The sequence below is a fragment of the Ornithodoros turicata genome, chromosome 9 (assembly GCF_037126465.1).
Source record: "Ornithodoros turicata isolate Travis chromosome 9, ASM3712646v1, whole genome shotgun sequence".
In the NCBI taxonomy this organism is placed as follows: Eukaryota; Metazoa; Arthropoda; class Arachnida; order Ixodida; family Argasidae; genus Ornithodoros; species Ornithodoros turicata.
This window is the reverse complement of record NC_088209.1, coordinates 16,574,270-16,593,128: the sequence shown is the minus strand read 5'-3', so window position 1 is coordinate 16,593,128 and position 18,859 is coordinate 16,574,270. Positions and strand designations below refer to the sequence as shown.

General features: G+C 44.9%; 2 protein-coding genes across 7 annotated transcripts in view; one reads left to right on the top strand and one right to left on the bottom strand.

Annotated features, from left to right (window-relative positions):
• Nucleotides 1–59: 59 nt before the first annotated feature.
• LOC135368204 (TBC1 domain family member 13-like) lies at nucleotides 60–11,552 on the bottom strand. 3 transcript variants are annotated; one of them, XM_064601341.1, is made up of 14 exons: nucleotides 11,463–11,552; nucleotides 10,411–10,550; nucleotides 9,667–9,740; nucleotides 8,921–8,961; nucleotides 8,759–8,820; nucleotides 8,611–8,689; nucleotides 8,404–8,486; nucleotides 7,015–7,171; nucleotides 6,262–6,393; nucleotides 6,110–6,176; nucleotides 4,774–5,016; nucleotides 4,621–4,702; nucleotides 3,440–3,497; nucleotides 60–791 (listed from the first exon to the last, which is right to left on the bottom strand). In XM_064601341.1, exons 1-14 carry the CDS (start codon nucleotides 11,499–11,501, stop codon nucleotides 690–692), a joined length of 1,359 nt encoding a protein of 452 aa, XP_064457411.1. In that variant the 5' UTR covers nucleotides 11,502–11,552; the 3' UTR covers nucleotides 60–689. The 3 variants fall into 3 exon arrangements, with proteins under 3 accessions (XP_064457411.1, XP_064457413.1, XP_064457412.1); XM_064601343.1 differs by lacking the exons at nucleotides 10,411–10,550; nucleotides 11,463–11,552 and adding an exon at nucleotides 10,258–10,276; XM_064601342.1 differs by lacking the exons at nucleotides 10,411–10,550; nucleotides 11,463–11,552 and adding an exon at nucleotides 10,102–10,208.
• Nucleotides 10,703–18,859, top strand: part of LOC135368203 (protein zer-1 homolog) — a 35,498-nt gene continuing 27,341 nt past the window's right edge. The window contains exons 1-3 of one of the 4 annotated variants that reach the window (XM_064601338.1): nucleotides 10,703–10,872; nucleotides 13,977–14,181; nucleotides 15,138–15,447. In XM_064601338.1, the coding sequence (XP_064457408.1) occupies nucleotides 14,034–14,181; nucleotides 15,138–15,447 (458 nt within the window). In that variant the 5' untranslated portion in view covers nucleotides 10,703–10,872; nucleotides 13,977–14,033. Of the gene's footprint in view, nucleotides 10,873–10,918; nucleotides 11,111–13,973; nucleotides 14,182–15,137; nucleotides 15,448–18,859 lie in introns of those variants that run through there. The other 3 variants (XM_064601337.1, XM_064601339.1, XM_064601340.1) reach the window with 3 other exon arrangements.

Sequence of the window (18,859 nt, the reverse complement as noted above, 5' to 3'; positions counted from 1 at the left end):
TGTTATTTCTTCAAGCATGCCTCTTGTGTGGCTGTGTACTTTCTCATAGCAAACAACACTCTTGATATGTACCTTTATTATTCATTGATCAGAACCGTATTAGATCAAACAAGTTATCACTGGCACAATTTGAACAATGTTGAAGGTGTAGTCAGAAGAATCAGATTCAGCCCTACAGTGCCCTACACCTTTTAGCCACGTGGCCAACACTAGTTCGTTTAGAGAGCTGCAGTTCTCACAACAAAGCCAACACATCGTGAGTATTTTAATTAACCAGATCACCGTGGAATGATGCCGTTGTTGTCGCTGACACACTTCTACGATGTACCAGCAAAACGGAACAGCAATGGCAACAGTGTAGAAGTCTGTTGATTACAAAAATATCTGCTTGGAATTCTGTACCACCCCACAAAATAAATTATTTTTATAAAAACAAAATATATTTATCAGCTATTGTAATCACAATCATAAATAGTAACGGGTGGATGCTCTGCTACGTGAGCCTACTATGTCGAAAAAAACTGTCACCACCGGGGTAATGCATTCGCGATAATTAACGAAAGAGAACAATGGGTATATGTTGCATGTCTATCACACGTATGCGTTGCATTCATGAGCATTACACCTAAACTGGCGGTGAAGTGTATGCAAAGGTATTGCCTTTTCCTCCTGCGTAATTCCGAAAATTATCACTTCAACCCTTTTCCGAAGAATATTGAACGATGCCTATTGTTTTCCATGATCGTGAGGGCGTCCTTTAACAGGTCGTTTATGTCTGTTTCCGGGAAGTTCTGAAATGCAAGGAAATTTTGTTTAAAGTTATGGGCAGAAACAGATGTCCAACAAAGAGTGTTACCCAAGATGAGGTGAGAAACAGGGACATATTTATTATTACTGTTGAGATCAAAAACCAATGGCACAGTGTAAAACCCCAAATCAAAACCAATGTTTTAAACGGACTGCGAGGCAACGGCCGTACTGCGGTCTACTACGTGTTTCCAGATTTATTACACGGTCTTGCGAGGAGAAAATTAGACGTAAGTGACCACAATTACGTATACGCACCGAAATCAATAAGAACGCAGCTCAGCAAGCAACTGTTGCTGAAACTAGCATGTAGTAAGCAATCGGTAATTTTCGAGGTTGCGTTTCCCTCAATGACAACGCAACGAGTTCCACACTCTCCCCCCAAATAACTCCGAGGTAAATTTTCCATAGTTGGTTCGAGGCAGCGGCAGCCTGGTCATCCACTCACCTCTCCTCAAACCATGCAAGGATGAGTACCGTATTTTCACGCGTATTAGCCGCACCGCAGATAAGCCGCAGGACTCGTTTTTAGACACATTTTGAAAATGTTTTTGCAGATAAGCCGCACTCGCAGATAAGCCGCGGGTAATACGACGCGACTGCTTTGTGCGCTAAACCAGTGATGCACATACAAAATCAACAGAGACGCCCAACGCTCGTCAGCGCCGTACTCCCTGCCAGCTGCCCTGTTCCCGTACTTGTCCGCGAAGTCGACGACTTTTAGTTTAAAGCCGCTGTCGTGGCTGTGCCTCAGCGTTGGAGCCACGCCTCACCTCTAACTGCCGTGCCCGTGTCCACGAATGCTGCTGCTCTCGTCAAATGAGAACTGACGCTTAGCTGACCACGTTTTATCCTGATGACAGGTGTATTGAACCCTTCTTGTGGGTCTGCCGACAAAGGAGACCGTGGGGAAGGCTACAAACCCTGTCCAGATTCCAGTGTCGGCATGATGTATAACAAAGGAGGTCAGTTTTAGTGTTCTACTAAGATCGGATTGTGCCCTTGTTGCGTGTTTTTCCTGTATTGACGGGTTAGTCTACTCGAATGTGGAGTGGACCCGCCCCCGTTCGGTATTGTTCGTGGGCAGGGCGGTCCTGTTCCGAAAAGCATGAGGCACTGTCGGCCCTTTCGTTTAACCCGGAGTATGGGGAAAGTACCAGCGAAAAATAGTCACCAGATAAGCCGCACCCACGGATAAGCCGCAGAGCGTCCGCGAAAAAAATAAATCGCGCATAAGCCGCGGCTAATACGCGTGAAAATACGGTACTTCACGAGTGACATAACATTCATGGATTAATTTGTGTGCCCACAAAAAATATTTCAAATCTTACTGAGCGTAAATATTCGTAACGGTAAACATGCTACAGCCATAAGTTGCTGAACATCTAGGGGGACACATAGAACGATATGCAAGGCTCTATCTTTGCATCACGTAAAGCAGCTTCAAAACTGTTGTAGTATATGTCAGGCCATAAATCTTTTAAGGCATAATTTAAGTGTGAGATATAGGGTATGTAGTGAAGATAAACCAAACAGAAACAGCATTAGTGAGCTAAACTATACGTTGGACAGATTAAAAAAAAAAAATCCTTGCTGCTCTCGTAATATTTTTAATGCCCTATGCTGCCTATTTCAGCCTTGTGAGTCTGCAAGTTTGCAGTCCCCTATCAGCCTGAACTTTGTTACTATATTTACTTTGCTGCTTTTTAACAATTTTGGAGCGTTATACGCACTTTTCGTTGTACACCCTCTAATAGCAAGTACACCTTGGGGAATTGATTGCAAGGCCTCAACGATTCCGTGGTGGTTCATGACGATGCCAGAACGGGTTATTGACAGTGTATAAGAACGAGTGTTTTTTTTAAATTAATTTTTTGTAATTTTACTGAAACAAACATGGCAGGCAAAAATTTTGGTATCAACCTTTTTACCACTCCCATAGACCACTGACAAACATTTCCGTGTGTGCCGTGCCAGCCGTACTTTTTACGGAGCAGGAGAAACGTCTCATGCTTCATCTTGGGCAACCCTGTACCACCTAAGTAGGGTTCTGACATTCCGGAGTTTTCATTTGCCAAAAATCAAGGGTCATTTAACGGAGTTTTCAATTTTTAGAAAATTTTCAGATTCAATGTTCTAAAAATCTAAAAAAGAGAAAAAAATCAAAATTTTCCATAGACTGAAAACTTCAGCTCAATTCTTCAATTCGTACTATATGAGGACTCCGAAGAGTCGGAAACCCTACACAGAGCACTGTACGGGCTCGGGCTTACCCGAAAACCCGAGCCCGGCCGCGTTACAGCTTTCTTTTTGCGGCCCTGGGCTGGGATCGGGTTTGACCATTATGAGCCCAGGCCGGGCCCGTAAGTTGCCGGGCCTACATAGAGCCTGAGCTCGTGTTACCACTGTATTAGTTAGCCACGGTCACATTTTACACCCTGATACACTGGGCCAGGCCGGGTAGTCTATAAATTTCTCAGGCTCGGGCTGGGCTTGGGCCGAAAAGCTTGGGCCGGGCCCGGGATGGGTATGCAGACGTCGGGCCACGTCTGGGCTGGTTAATCAAAGGAAGACCGGGCCCGTGCAGCGCTCTAACCCCGCACATAACCGAACCAGGGGTGTCGTCTGTTACCTGCAAAAGCTTCATGTTGGATGGAAAGTCCCCTTGAAGGAGCTGGTCTCGAACTTTCCTGCAGATAAAGCAGATAAATGACTGTGGAGATAAGAGTACGCACAATGTTGGAGGCCTCATGAGACCCCAACATTGACGACGGTTGTTTTTATCTGAAAGCTGCGCCCTAAAACAAAGGCGCTCACGTGCTTCCTAACTTGCCGTCTGTTTTATCACATCTAATTTCAGCACCGTTTCACAGCTTAGGATTTATTTCTTCGGGACGCTGCACAACTCAGCATTGCAACGCACTTTCAACATCAAGCACGATTTTAAGGACCCTTTAAATTATTTAAATCTTTCATGAAAGGTGAATGGAAACTATGTCCTCTACTTTTGCAGGATGGTGATGGCATAAAACACTCACTGAAATTATTTTTGGTTATGATTTAAAAAATGATTATAATTCTCTAGTGTTTTTTCGATGTTTCAAGCGTGCCTTCTAGCACGATGCCTTCCAGTAGGAAAATGCGTCTAATACCCTAGTCAGACGGCAAACCTAAGTCCTTTAGCGAAAAGGCCGTTACTTCACCTGTAGTCCAATCATCATTTGGAATGACATCGTTCTCTGCCCTGATTTGTTGAAAATGGGAGGCGTACACCTTTTTTATTACGATTATGCTGTTCATAATTGCCACAAAAAAGGCGTACGCCTCCTGTTTTCAACAAATCAGGGCGGAGAATGATGTCATTCCAAATCATGATTGGGCTACAAGTGAAGTAACGGCCGTTCCGCTAACGGACTTAGGTTTGCCGTCTGACTAGGGCATCAGTCACGACCTATTAGATTATAATGACCATGTCATAATCGGCAACCTCTACGAGGAGCAATGTCCGCGTGATCCGCCAGGGGCGCCACTCGTCGGCCCGCGAGATCTCCCACGCAGCACAACATCTTGGTCCAATATTGTGCCGGCATTGCCAATATTGGTCCAAGATTGGGCCAAGATGTTGTGCCGTATCATGATTGGAAAATGGAAATTCGAATTTTGACCGTGCAGAAGCAGACGACAGCAACAGCTCTGGGAAGGGGTGCTTATGACATGGTTGTTATAATCTAGTAGGTTGTGGTCCAAGTTACTCAAGCAAATATAGGCGTAACAACAGTGGGATCCAATAGAACTAATTTTCATCCAACTTACACAATCATAGCGCAGCATATAAATATAAGGAAGGAAAACCTGTTGCTGTCAGATAGCAGCGAATCCCATATTCGGATGACATCTGAAAAGCAATGGCCACCATGAGCACGAGTGGTACAGACAGCGTGGCCTCACCACTCTCTTTCCCTCTACCTGGTAACGGAAATTCCTGTGACAAGAGCAGCGTTATCCAGCGGAAGCTGTAGTACTGCGGCCGCACTTCCTGCGTTTGAAGCCGGGAGTACACGTCGAAATCTTCCGTCTGCAAAAGGCACATGAGCTGGTGCATCATGGCGCCAATGCCCGACGCCGAGTCGTCCAGCGTCTTCAAGAAGAAGTCCCGAATCTCGGACATGAGGCTCGTGAAACAGAAGAAGCAGTCAGCCTCTGCATACCCTGCGCACAGATATTGAGAAGAAAGTTGTATTTCTTATTCTTTTTATGATCTGAGCTTTGCACTTCGGGACCATCATTTTCCCGAGAAATACGAGTGGCATCCAGAAGGTAAGTTCAGTTTTGCAAATATTGGCGCTGCCACACTTCAGTCACCATATACGTGCCAATTTCGTTTGTACACTCGTGAGTCAGAGACATTACTTTTAGACAGTGGGATGGTGCTTACGCATCATTCTTTGTATTTCTAATGTCTACGGCAGTACACTATGCAACTGCGTCCGCCGTCTGCGCAGCTCCCCAGTTTCCCTCTCTCTCCTACTGCCCATGGAGCGACCTCATTGGTCCCTCTCCAAAGTAAGGAGGTAAGGGCGCAACATTGCAAGGTTGAGGGTGGTGCACATGGTTTCTGCTGTGGACTGTATACGAATACCTCCTAATTACTGCCTTGCAAGTTGGACAGATGCTTCATTACATGGTTTCTCCTAAATTTACCCTCTCCCCTTCAGACAGAGAACCTGTCGCAGTATACAGGGAGCCCTGCTGACCCATCATATTTGCTACGTGCAGTCGAATAGGCAGTTCTTGGGTGGAGTGTGAAAATGGACAACAAAAATGCTTTTGTCATGGCTGGCGTTTTCTCAAAGATGAAAACGATTAAGATTACGTGAAAGAAGCAGTGATATTGCGAACTAGCCCACCATACTTTAGTGCAGGCGGCATCGTTCTGCAATGTGGGGATGTAAAAAGTGATGCTCTGCTATGAAAAGTGACTCGATAATGCTGGAAACTGCCTCTCTGGCAGAGATGCGTGCTGTGATGTGAGAGCCAGGTGAGTCAGTATTTGCTGTGCCAGTTATCCACGTGTTTCTTAGCCCCTCTGCTGTAAAACTTCAAGTCCAGGTTCACATCGATGCACGCAACAGTCTTTTATGATTACGTGGGATAACCTGGGTTCGTCGAAGCGTCGCAACCCCTTTAAGACGTTTCGAACACAGCGAAAGTGAAGCATTTAAAAAAACAAGTTCTCTCGAATAGCCAATCGGAACTCAGCACCTCCTGGAAACCCCTCGTACCAGGGCCACATTTAACTTACGCTTCCACTCTGGATTTGGGTCCGCAGCAAAAGTATAGTAGATGGGTCCAATGATTTCATTCATTCCCTGTTAAAGCATAACAACTCAATGTACATTTGTGATAAGAGGGCGGCAACTCGCGCAATAGCAGCAAATACCACGTACACATTACCTGAACATAACCAACACCTGGGTTGAGCTTCGCATAGAGAAACAGAATTCTCTCTACAACCTCCCAGTGAGCTTCTTGTCCATCAGGCAGTCGTTCGTAATGCTCGTTAGATTGTTTTACGTACAGTGATATCTGCAATGATGCGAGACGTGAAAGGCTGGGATTATACACGCACAAGGACCGATCAACAAGTATCGGGGCTGAACTTACGTTTAAAGAGTAAAATACTGGCCAGTTTAAGACTGTCACCATTGATGTAGTCCCCTTCCAACACCGTACCTCTTTCTCGGCAATATTTCCAATTTTGGAAAAAGAAATTTCACAGCCTCCCTCGGGAACAGCAAGAAAACTGCCTCATCATCGCATTCGTGTGAACCTCTCTGAACATCCCAAAATCTTTTTTTGTTTCAGTTGCATTTTAATTTTTTTTTCTCACAATTTCTGAGTTGCTGCGAGTGTCTCCTCACTGTCATCTTTTTATTTTTCCAAAAATCAAAATGCATTCAAAATGGTAAAGATTTAAGGATGTTTCAGTGATAAAAAAAAAAAATTATGGAGCAAGCCTCTGTTAAGAAGACGTCAAAATATTTTTCAAACAGAGGAGACAGTGCTGTACCAAGTGTGAGTATCTCGAAGCGGACTACTTAGATGGTGATCGAGTTTCAATTCAATTCAATTCTAATTTATTCCCATATACATCCAGTCTGGATACTTTTTGATCGGTCAATAGGCATATATGCAACCCCAGCTCACATTTGTGATGCCACTCCTATTCCTAGTCACATTTGCAGAGTTGAGTGCCGTTCTTTCTACACGTTTCCGCAGCGTTTCCACCTGAGGATTGTTCATAATGGTCATGCAGGGATATTCAGTCTGTCGCTGGAAGAAGCAAATATCTGGACACAGTCGTCTGCAATGAGGAAACTGCCGCTGAAGTGAGACACAAAACTGACACGTTAAACAAACAGCACATCCTAGGAATTTGACCCTTTGTTGGACGTAAGAAAGTATGACATTCATAGGGGCGTCACAAGTTGCTCGTGGCAGGAGGGGCAACCTAACCTAACCTAACCTAACCTAACCCAATCCAACCCAACCCAACCCAACCTAACCTAACCTAACCTATAGAAGCCATTCATGTGCTTATTAGAAACGACTCGTCCATACAATCCGATGACTGTGGAGGGCATAACACATATGAAAGGACACACACACTGAAATATTGGTTGATGGTTTCATTAAGTGGCATAAATCAAATAGAAGTAAACGAGCGGTGGCGCGTTCCTTTATTTTTGTTCTCATCAAAAGCGCAATGGTGTCGTCTGCAAAAGTAATGGCTCTGCCGAATGTTCTGGCGATGGCGCGGGCAAAGACAGTAGATGTGCTACACCTGTCATCAAGCACACCAGCAAACTGCTTAAAGACTCATTGCCGCAGGATAAGAGTTTCCCTTTCTAGCCTCGGATGTTTCCCCGCGTTGATCAAAAACAAGTCGGCGTCCTTTGCTGGAGCAAAATCTGCGAAATTTCGTCTTCTGCTTTTACACAGGTGTTCATTTGCACTCCGCGCGGTAACTGGGCTGAAACCGAGTGTCTCAGACGACACGTACAGATGTAAAATAGAGTGGTGGGACCCTTCGAGTGAAAAAAGACCCTCCGAGCAAAAGTTCAGGGGGGGCAGGGCCCCTCCAGAAAAAAAACTTGGGGAGGGGGGGGGGGGGGACCACCCCCTCTGCCCCCACCTTCCGACACGCCTGGACACTGCACGTCATCAGGAACACTTCCAGCGTTTTTGTGGTGGTTTTGTTCGTGCACAAAAAGAACCTGACCTACCCTAACGTTAAGAGCAAAGAACAAAATGGGGCAGAATACCGTAATTTCACACGTATTAGCCGCGGTTTATGTGCAATTTTTTTTCTTCTCACGGGCGCCCTGCGGCTTATCTACCGGTGCAGCTTATCTGCTGACTATTTTTTCCTGGTGAACCCCATGGAATGACCGAAACAGTGAAACACAGCCACATTCCTTGAGAATGAGGGACGACAATTAACAGGCTGTACCAACCAAGCAATACCACAATGCACTTGTCCTGTTGGCGACACTGAGAAATATTCTACAGGTCTCATTTCAGTGCTTTCCGTACCTGACATCCTTATCAATTTGGAGGAGAACGTCATTATCTTTGAAGAAAGTCTGCCAGCGGCTGTCAGGATTTGGGTTCAAAGGCTGCAAAAAAAAAAAAAAAAAAAAAAGATAAAAGGAAAGTAAAAACGTGCGTCAACATTATCGAAAAAGAGCTTTCATTTGCGCACCAGAAAGTGGACAAAAAAAAAAAAAAAACAGGGCATACATGATCATCTTGTGGTCCCTCTGGACTGCCACTCCCAGAGCAGATTATCATCTCTTCTATAAAACGCTCGTACACATTCCTGTAAAGAGGCGTGGAACGTTCTGGTTATTGCAGAAGGCTGTCGCCTTTTGTGACGAAGGAGATCTACCTTTGTCTTCTGAGGGTTTCTGGCCATTCTGATGTATTCGCAGGAAGGTACCCCAACAAGAGCTACGTGAGAACAATAACGAATGTACAACATGTGACCAAACACATTTAATTTACCAATTAATCGGTTAATGACGCATGCAAAATAAACAAGAGGGCTTACACGCCAGCACATGGGACGATAGTTGTCATGATCTGGTATACCTGTAATTTCAACAAATTCTTTAAAATGAGAGGCAAAACACAAATTCTGCGTACTATTTTCTCAGTAATCTGCAAAATGGGCTAATTAGAGGGACTATCGCATCTGAAATTGCACATATGAGAACGATACGGTAATGAGACCTATACCGCTTCACAGTCTGCTTGGCCTTGTTTCTCTTCCAAAAACAGTTTCCATATTAAATATACGAGTTTCAATGGTTCGTACTGCCTCCGCACCCAAGGAAGCACTAGTGATAGTGACATCACGTTGATGTAAGCCATGCACACGAATGGGAGTCTTCACACGGATGCGAACCCCAAACCTTGGTCACAGTAGGTGAGCACATTAATCTATCTAAGCAGGTTGGCGGAAGTCAAGTCTTCCCACTTTGGGTTCGGGTGGCCTTACAATTCTTAAACGACTGCGTAATTTCACGGAATACTCGAAGAAATAAAGAGCAAACGAATAACAAAACCAGATAAATATATAGGATAATTATTTGAAGCTCGCAGTAAAAGTGCAGAAACATGCAACGAGAGAGCATCTGAAAGAAATCATGCTGTAGGGGGAGGACTCTCGTTGCCACGGGGATGCCACGGATTTTTCTAGCATCTGTGTATAGCTAATGCCTATGTATGCCACAATAATATCATATGTGTGTGTTAAACTCCCTCTCTCATACAGTTGCATGCCACACAGTTTACCTTGAAAGCACAGGCTTTTGAGCTGAGTGAAGTTGACTTCTGGTGCTTTCAAAACTTCTTCGAACTTTTCTAACCTATCAAAGAAAAAAAGTGGGTTGTGACAGGGAATATATGCAACTGGGTGATAGTAAATGCGTGCACTTGTAAAAGTTAACTTGCAGGAAACGTGCGAAAAGTTTAGCCGTGCCAAAGTTCCTTCAGTTTTTCAGTAATCTATAGCAAGGACATCCATTCCCACATTTCAAAAGTCTGCATTCATGTTCATTAGCACGGTGTGTCGCTTGTGTCGTTGCGAGGCAAAAGTAGGATCGGATTACAGACATGTGTCACCTGGGCGTACAACCCGAACTACCAGTGTAGAATTACGCGTACGCCATTGCACGAAGGTCTCGCTGCAGAGCTCATACCTTTGGACTGAAATAACTCACACGATACCTGCAATTTTCGCAACATCGACGTGTGAAGTGCCCAGCGAAGCTATGTAATGGGGAATTCAGCGGTTCGCACACACAATAAAACAGGTTCATTTTTTTACTGCTTGTCACTGTATTACCTGAATCACAGGTGTAAGTTGCAATAAATGGGACGTACGCATTTTACTTCATTATGCTGCAGCAAGTGGCAGAAAAGGTACACCGCCGCCCCGGCAATCACTTCGGAAAGTTCACCCGCGGCAACATAACGTACTTATTGCACCCTTCCATGCAACAATCGACACTGCGAGAAAATTCACGGGTACGTTACCTAGCTTTGTACATGGACATGCTCAATTTCGGAGACAAAAGTATACAGGAAAAGCCGCATCGGCGAGTAACTGCAGCGAGCGCTTGGCACCTAGGATTGTAATGTTTTGCTTTTGATTTCTCGACAGGAACCCCTAGTGGCTAAGTGGGCAAAAAAAGAAAAAGAAAAGGCGAACGCGTATTTTCATATTTATAATGGTGGATAGTCTGCTGTGATTTATAAGACAACAGTATTACTACAGTGGCCTTGAAGGTCACTGGAAAATTACTACCTTGCAGCGGTGACTTTTTATCTTAGGCAATCTGTACCCGTCAGAAAATGGAGCTGACTACTATGGGCTTCAAAAAACTTTAAGCAGAGAAAGTTTCGTAAAAAGAAACTTCGTAATTGTACTGACTTTTATAAATCCAAAAACAAAACTACCTGCTATATGTAAACAACAGCACCATGCATGAGGTTCAAGTAAGTAATTGGAACTTTGTTAGGCAGCGTAGCCGTGTATTAAATCGCATCGCATATCCCCTACTCGACCTACCCGTCTACAGCTGTGAAATCGCAGAAGACGGCATTCATACGATATTTACACTACGTATTAAATAATGTGTTATGATAGTGTTACATAACACTGGAACGACCCGTTACACTGCCGGACAAATGTTCAACAGACTCATGGAATGTACACAGAAGGCTCCATAAACGGGTGAGAATGTGCCATTGGGTTAATTGATTGAACGAAAGCGTACACCGCCGTTTAGTATTGACAAATCAGTAATTTATGTGAAGAAGAACGCTATAAACGACTGATCTATACTTCCTAAACGAATTTTAAGTTACGCAATGAAAGAAAATGTACCGGCGATAGGGATCAGTCTGTGGGGAACCCCGAGTCGCAAATGATATTTTGCATGCTAAACTGCTTGCTCTTGTGCTTCACTGTATCAAATCACATGCCAACGTATTCGGCTTGGTACAGTTGAAATTCGCCGCAGTCGTATGCGCACTATGCGTAAGCAAAAACCTGTGCACCGAAACGCGCTATATGAAGTACAGACCTTGTAGTTGTGGACGGGGCAGTTACTTCTTCGAAGCATTTAAAGTGACTCGGCCGTCGGACACCGAATTTTCGGTGATGACGTAATCGCTGTTTCTAATATGGAAACACGGTGCGTCATCTGACCGCTTAGTGCGTTTGTCCACGTTTCCCTTGGTTTACCACGGACTTTGCAATGCCACGTTCAGGAGCGGATGCTTCCAAGGATTTGACATCAATCAGTCAAATGGCGTTGCAAACCCAGCATTCCTCCGCAATTAATGCTGCCCTTATTTGTATGTACTGCCAGGTGTCCAGGTGATCCATAGCCTTGCCAATACAGAATTCAAAATTTAAATGCCTTTCTATGTTACTGGATAGCATATGTTCTAGAGTTTCATCATTTGTGGAACACAGCAGAAGAGGAATGTCTAGCATTTGACCAGCAACATTTACGCATGAGTAACGGTGAATCAAGAAGCCACAAGCTTTGTTACCTTGGCGTTCTCCACTGTTGCAGGATAGCTTTCAGATAGGGGCATGCAGTATCACAAAAGTAAGGAAGGAAGCGAGACATTAGGGAGAGGCAAACTGCATAACATTTTCCAGACTGTGAACTTATTAAAGGGATGGTCGCATCCATTCCTGTCGTCCTGTCCTGAAATTAGCCTATCCTGTCCTGTAACTAGCACTGACCATGGTATTGAAAATACCATGCAAAATAGTGGCCTAGTTCGACTGTTTTTTGACGGAATACATGACACGAGCAGATGCCAGATGTAACGGGTGTTCTGGAATTCCTTCTCTGGGAAAACGAGAAAACGTCACTCCTTAAAGTAGCACAGAAGTCATTTTTAACACCCTGTTGTCTTTGCATAAAACTGCTAAGCAGGCCAGTAGGATGCACCGTAAGAATTAATTCACCCCATAGAGTCATAATTATCGCAAAAATTGAATTCAAAATATGCCGCAAAAAAGCGACCGTGCGCAACGGCGGTCGAGAGCAGTACCAGCCTGTGATCTGCTTGGGACCTCGCGCTGGGAGCGATTGCGCTCAAAAAGCCGTCGCACGCTATGGTCCGGTGCTCCGAAAAGCATGATATTCGGGTATTTTTTCCGATGGGATAGCTCGTGAATATCACAGTGAATTATCACGAATTTGAGTGAATTCGGCACGCTCTTCATATTGGTGGGGTAAAAAAGTGACCGTAACTTGGCAAATTTCCGAGTTCAGTTCGCAAATATTTACATCATTAAACTTGGAGTACATGACATTCACATTAGGAGGTGGCAAAAACCTAATAGGAACAAGTGCTGTTGACCACATGATTCTAGGTGGTGTAGTTTTTTTTATTGTAATTCAATGACATGTTTTCTGGGACACCCTGTATACCCGGAGTGGCAAGTTAAGGCTGAACGCGCGGAGCCACGTTTATGTGTTTTTTTTTTCTGGGAAACAAATCGCACACATCAAAACCTTTTATGCCAATCGGTAAAATGACACACACACACACCTTCATCAGACGTCTTAATCTGAACATTTTTTGGATGGTCCTCTGTACTACTTAAGAACCAACGAGCGTGTGACCTGAGAAAAAGAATGCCGCTGCCGTCTCATAGGGTTATAGGGCGTCTGCCTTTCCTTCCTCCACAAAAGAACAGCGCACAATTTTTGCCATCGCTCTCCCCCTCTATATCATGAAGGCTGACGCGGAGCGGGCTCTTATTGGCCCCCCGAAACAATTTGTCCAATCGTCCCGAGAGATCGTTTGCGGAGACCAATCGGAGGCCTCTCCTCCTTATCGCACTTCCTGGAAAAGGGGAGTGAGGGAGTAAATAGCGGTTACTTTCGCTCATAAATCTCAAACCGTGCAACGGATGAACACTGTTCCATTTGTGTTGATGTCAAGGCAATGGGAGCTGTCATCCGCGAGGATAAATTTTTGCCCCCTAAAGGAGCCCAGAAAGCCATCCAAAAGATTTTCTGTTTCTGGCGCATTACGAAAGGATGTAACTTGACGCGACAACTAACACAAAAAAATTCTCTGTGCGCAGTATTTTTCTCGGAATAAAACGCCCCCGAACATCGACGCGCGCGTTCCCGCTTGACTCGCTCTGCAGGCCGAAACGAGGAGGAGGAGGATTGTGATGTCATCGTGGTTACAAGAGAGACCGCTCTCCAGTCGGGGCCGGCGCTTTTCGCACTTTTTTTCTTTTTTTTTTCTACTCCCAGTTTCCTCTCTGTGTAGCAGACGACGCTTCTCCAAACGAGCAAAGCAGTTAGCGAGTTGCACCGCGATGACGTCAAAACGACCCTGGCGGGCATTGCCACCATTACGCGCGGACGCGATTTTCAAAATCGAATTCCGCGATACGTGTGCATCTGTCGAGTGAGTCACTTCGCATGGTGCATTTTAGCAGTCAGGTTGACGGCTTGGTTTGATAAAAACGGTCATGACTGAAACGCTTTCCCTGCTCCTTTAACAGCTGTTAATACTTCTGTTAACATCTCTTTCTTTTTTTTTTCTCCAAGTAGATGCGCAGGTGGACGTAGGAGATGGTGAAGTGAGTTGAGAGCTGGTGAGGAAGAGTGATGGCGCAGCTGCCGGACTTTCCTTCGGTGTGGGAGCCCTACAGTGCGGATTCATTGCTAGACCTCTGCGTGAGCCTGTGCCTCAGGGATCCCGGTTTACTGCTGCAGCCCGATGGGCATCTCAAACGGGGACTTAGCCTTCCAGCAGGTAGGGAGACCGTACACGCTGCTCTCTGGCATTTGCCATTCCTTTGTGACATGTCGGTTTTCACTTGTGTTTTCGTTTTTATTAGGGATGGGCCAACCAAATCCACGAATCCAGCGGGCTCCTGGCCCATTAATTAAAAACTTTCAGCTGTACTTTCTTGTTTGTTTGTTTACGTTGCCCTGGACTGAAAGAGTTCAGGCAGGACCTCTTATATTACAAGTTTAAAAGTAACATGGTTTTGATTTTGATTGCGTCCAACATTGAGGCTTGCATACCAGAAAGCATACAGCATACTGCACTTTTACACACTTGCAAACAGCTCCGTGACGGAAAATCACGTGTCAGCAGCATAGGCAACACTGTTCTACGGTAGCATGATTTACAGCTTCCAGTACACAGGCACAGCATAGGAAGATGTGCTTTGGTCAGGTCCGATTAAGATATTTTTGAACTCATATCACTATCACTATAGGAATAGTAATGTGTAGTTACGCAGTGACAAGGGATGAATCCATAATGAAAAAAAAAAAAGAAAGAAAGGAAGGAAAACGACACTGGAGAGGCCAATGAAAATTGTTTGCCGCCAGCTCACCTGCTTTTTCACCTTTCTTTAAGGGATGAATGGCACAAACAGGTGATGTATGCATTTTTTTAAAACTAAGTTATTCATTAATTTTGAGCCATGTGCACGCTGGTCAGTCATCCAGACTGGTACCAGCCACGGGACATCAGCTTTATTTAGTTACCGCTGTCGGCACAGGGAAAGCTGCAGCGAGCATAATGCTTTTTCAATACTATTCGACAATAACCACCAGGAATATTTCCAGAAAACTTGCAGTTAGATGTACTCTTGTTCTGTCCACCCATCTTACGAGCACTCACGAAAAATGTGAGATACAGTGTACGGAAGAAAGGCGACTCACTGTGTCTGTTCCCCCGACTCCTCGGCCCGACAGGCATCTGCGAGCGTCTGCTGTGCCTCCGCGGAGCCATGCCCCCGACGCCGGGCGATGCCTTCCTCCAACTGTTTTCTGACCCATCCTCGACGAGGCTCGAACGTGTAGACATTCGAGGTTGGGCCGTGACAGACGAGGGTCTCATCATCATATCCCGCCATCCGGTGACTCATCTGGACGTGTCTCAGTGCCACCATTTGACATGCAAGGCGCTGGATGTCGTGAACTCCATGAGACCCAACCTTAAGTCCCTGGTCTTGGGAGACACTGCATCTCCTTTCGTGCTCACAGGAGGAGACGACGAAGATCGGTATGTGGTCTCTTGTGGCATGCGGTACAGTGCTGGCAATAGCGTTTAAAGGAGAATGGAAGATATATCATATAGAATATATAGGGAGTGACTTTTTCGGGTTAAACCCGATTCCGCCTGGTTATTCCCCCCCCCCCCCCCCCCCCCCCCCCCCCGAACTGACCTCCGACCAATTCGGGTTAAACCCGATTTCTCCCCGAATTCCAGTCACTATGAAATCCTCAAGTGAGGTTTCCACTGAAGACGAACAGAGGTCGTCACGTGTAACACATGTAAGAATGGGTCACTTACTTTCCAAGCAATACACCCACGTGTGTCAGCACTGTCTATGCCTTCGGTGATTACCGCTGAAAGGTCACGATCTCGCAAAAACAACAACAAAAGAACAAAAAAGAGAGATTAGTAAAGGACATAATAGACAAGAGGAGAAACAAAAACGACTATAACTTTTATTGAGCATGTCATGCGATTCGTGTGCGAGGCGCTGTGGACCGGACGCGGGCGGTGAGAGGTATGCCCCGCTTTTGTTTTTTGTCGTTTCGTGGGACAATGCGTCATTATGGACTGTTTCCCTCTGCGTTTTTTTTCCTCTCTCTTTCATACCCCCTTTATGTCTTCACTGCGCCATGCGACATGTGTTGTTACTAAAGGAATTTGATAAGATTCCATGCCCGTGCCGTTTTTGTGCGTACGTTTAGGAGGTAATGCCGACAGAAGACTCTGGTTCTTTTCCCCCTTTTACTGAACATGATGACACACGTTGTTACGGAAGGACTTTGACGAGACGCCCAGGCTGTTTCTGTGCGTATGTTGGGTAATGCTGGCTAATGACGACAGAAAACTACTGTTTTGGTGGTTTCTTTCATTAAACTTTGGTGGCACCGTACCGCTGTCAATCGACTAGGCGCGCATCATCTTTCTATGTGAAACCAGGAGACGCATGCAACTGACCACAGCGGGCTGCGAAATTAATGCACATGACATTTATTGCAAGGAACTGCATGGACAGGCTTTTGTTGGCGATGACAACAGTACATGGGGTTGAGGGCTGTCCTCTGAAACCCTGTTGTCACACTGTTGTCACACTGTTGTCAGGGAAGGCACACGCCAAAGAACGCCCTACTATCACCCAAACACGGGCGCAACGATTCCGCGGACGTCTTATCAAGATCATTCTGACAACGCGTGTTCCATATGTCACAATAGTCACAATAGTCACAAAAACAATAGTCACAAAAACACCCGATAATACCCGAAGGCACAATTATCGCCCGATTTCTCTCCGAATTACAGCTTTAAAAATAGTGCCCGATTTTTACCCCCCGAATCTGAGAAAGGCATTTAACCCGAAAAAGTCACTCTCTAAGAATATATGATAATATATATTATATTATATATATATTATGAGTAAAATAATAAGACGTGGACGACAGATTACAGTAAAGTCAACAAAAACGAATTTCTTCAATGGGTAAATTAACGCATAGATTATAGAAGAACGATCGACGTTTCGACGGTGGCACTGTCTTCGTCAGGACAAAAGAGGTACAATGGTTGCACATGCTTAAATAGGTTCAGTAAGTGACATCACAATCAGTGCGAGTATGCCATGTGGCAGTTGTCCGTGAGCCATATTCTGGAACATTCCGCGAGGTCAAGCCCGGGTGGTGACGAGTACAGCAAACCCTGAGCTGGTTCCCCAAGGTTCCGATTGTGACGTCACTTACTGAACCAATTTTAACCATTGGCAACCATTGTACCTCTTTTGTCGTGACGAAGACAGTGCCACTGTCGAAGCGTCGACCGTTCTTTTATAATCTATGTGTTAATTTACCCACTGAATAAATTAGCTTCTGTTAACTTTCCTGTAATATGTCGTCCGCGTCACATTATATTACTTTTATTCAACTTCGCAGCCATCTGATATATTAACCTCTTCGACCTGATCATATTGTCATATATGTATATAGTAAGAGATGAAAAGTCAGATCGGCACAAAATGATATGCAGTAGAATCTCGATGATACGATCACGGATGATACGAATTATTTTCCGGTCGCGGCCGGAATGCCAATTCTTCCCATGTATTCGAGTGCGGATGATACGAACGCGTTATCTTGCCTTTACAGATGATACGAACGAATCGAGGATGCGACAGAGGTCGTTCCCCCATGACGCGAGAGCGCGCGAGTCACGCTGCTCCTTCTTTCGAAAAGGGAGGGCGATCCTCACCACGAACTCCCTTACATCATGTTGCGCAGTGCAAGCAATGGCTTTCCCTTTGGTGGTGGAGATAAGATCAAAGGGATTGCACTTTCCGGAACCTTATCACCTTATCACTGTTTTGACCTTTTTACCCCTCTCGCAACAATAGACTGCGAAGCTGTGTGACGTCGCTCGGGCGGAAAACAGCGACCACAACACGTGGAGGGAGCATATCAGGACAACTTCTGGCAACATGACGCGTCACCATTCCGCAAGTCGGCTTCACCTAACGCCTGCGTGCTTTAGGAGAAGTTCGCTTTAGAACACTGTCGCGCGCACTCGCGGGTAGTTGGAAAGCACGGGCTGGGTCTCTTGGATCATCTCGCGAATATGGTCAACATTGGCCAAAAACGGAGACACAAGAGCGTTACGACTGACCTCTTTCACTGACAGTAACGGAAAATGAACAGTCACTGTCTATTTTCTTGCCTCAATTTTAATTTTTGTTTAATTCGTTTGATACGAATTTCGGATGATACGAATTTTTTCCGCTACCCCGTGAGATTCGTATCATCGAGATTCTACTGTAAATACAAAATAAACGAGACGTGGACAACAGGAGTAGGAGTAGGGAAATTTACATTTTTAATAAATTATTTTTAATTTACAGGAAATTTCTTTAATTAAGGAAATTTAATTTAAGGAAAGATGTGCTTTGGTCAGGTCCGATTAGGATATTTTTTCCTTCATCCTCCTCCTCCTCCATCTCTTTTTAATGGACTAGTTTAGTTCATAATAAATCTTTTTTTTTACCCTCATGCGTCGAAGATGAGCTTTAACTTGCGGAAAGAGAACAAAAACAAGTGTATCGGGTGATGCTATCGGAACTGCCGTTATCTTGGGTTGCATTTTTTGTTTTCTTTTAATCTTTTTCCAAGAGATGATAGTGTGCTCTTTCACCCTCTTACATTAACTTCTATGACATTCAGCCACAAAGTTTCAGTCTCGTTTCGGAATCAATTGGGTTGTACAAGACAGTGGTGCAGCCAGAAAAATATTTTGGGAGGGTTCTGTGGGGACTCTATGTGGGAGAGGAGGATTTTCTCCTCGTTTTCCTCTCCAAAGTGCACTAGCACAATTTCGGGGGGAAGTTGAACCCCCGAAACCCACCCCTATTTATGTCACTGTAACAAGACCATCCTTCTAA

Bases quoted from the DNA above. Each gene is read 5' to 3' on its own strand.
- LOC135368204 (XM_064601341.1), bottom strand. From the start codon at position 11,501: ATGCTTCGAAGAAGTAACTGCCCCGTCCACAACTACAAG. The intron at 8,487-8,610 runs GTATGCCCTGTT...TTTTTTTTGCAG, and splicing joins AGGGACCACAAGATGATCAT to CCTTTGAACCCAAATCCTGA. The intron at 4,703-4,773 runs GTAGAGGGAAAG...ATTGCTTTTCAG, and splicing joins ACAGGAATTTCCGTTACCAG to ATGTCATCCGAATATGGGAT.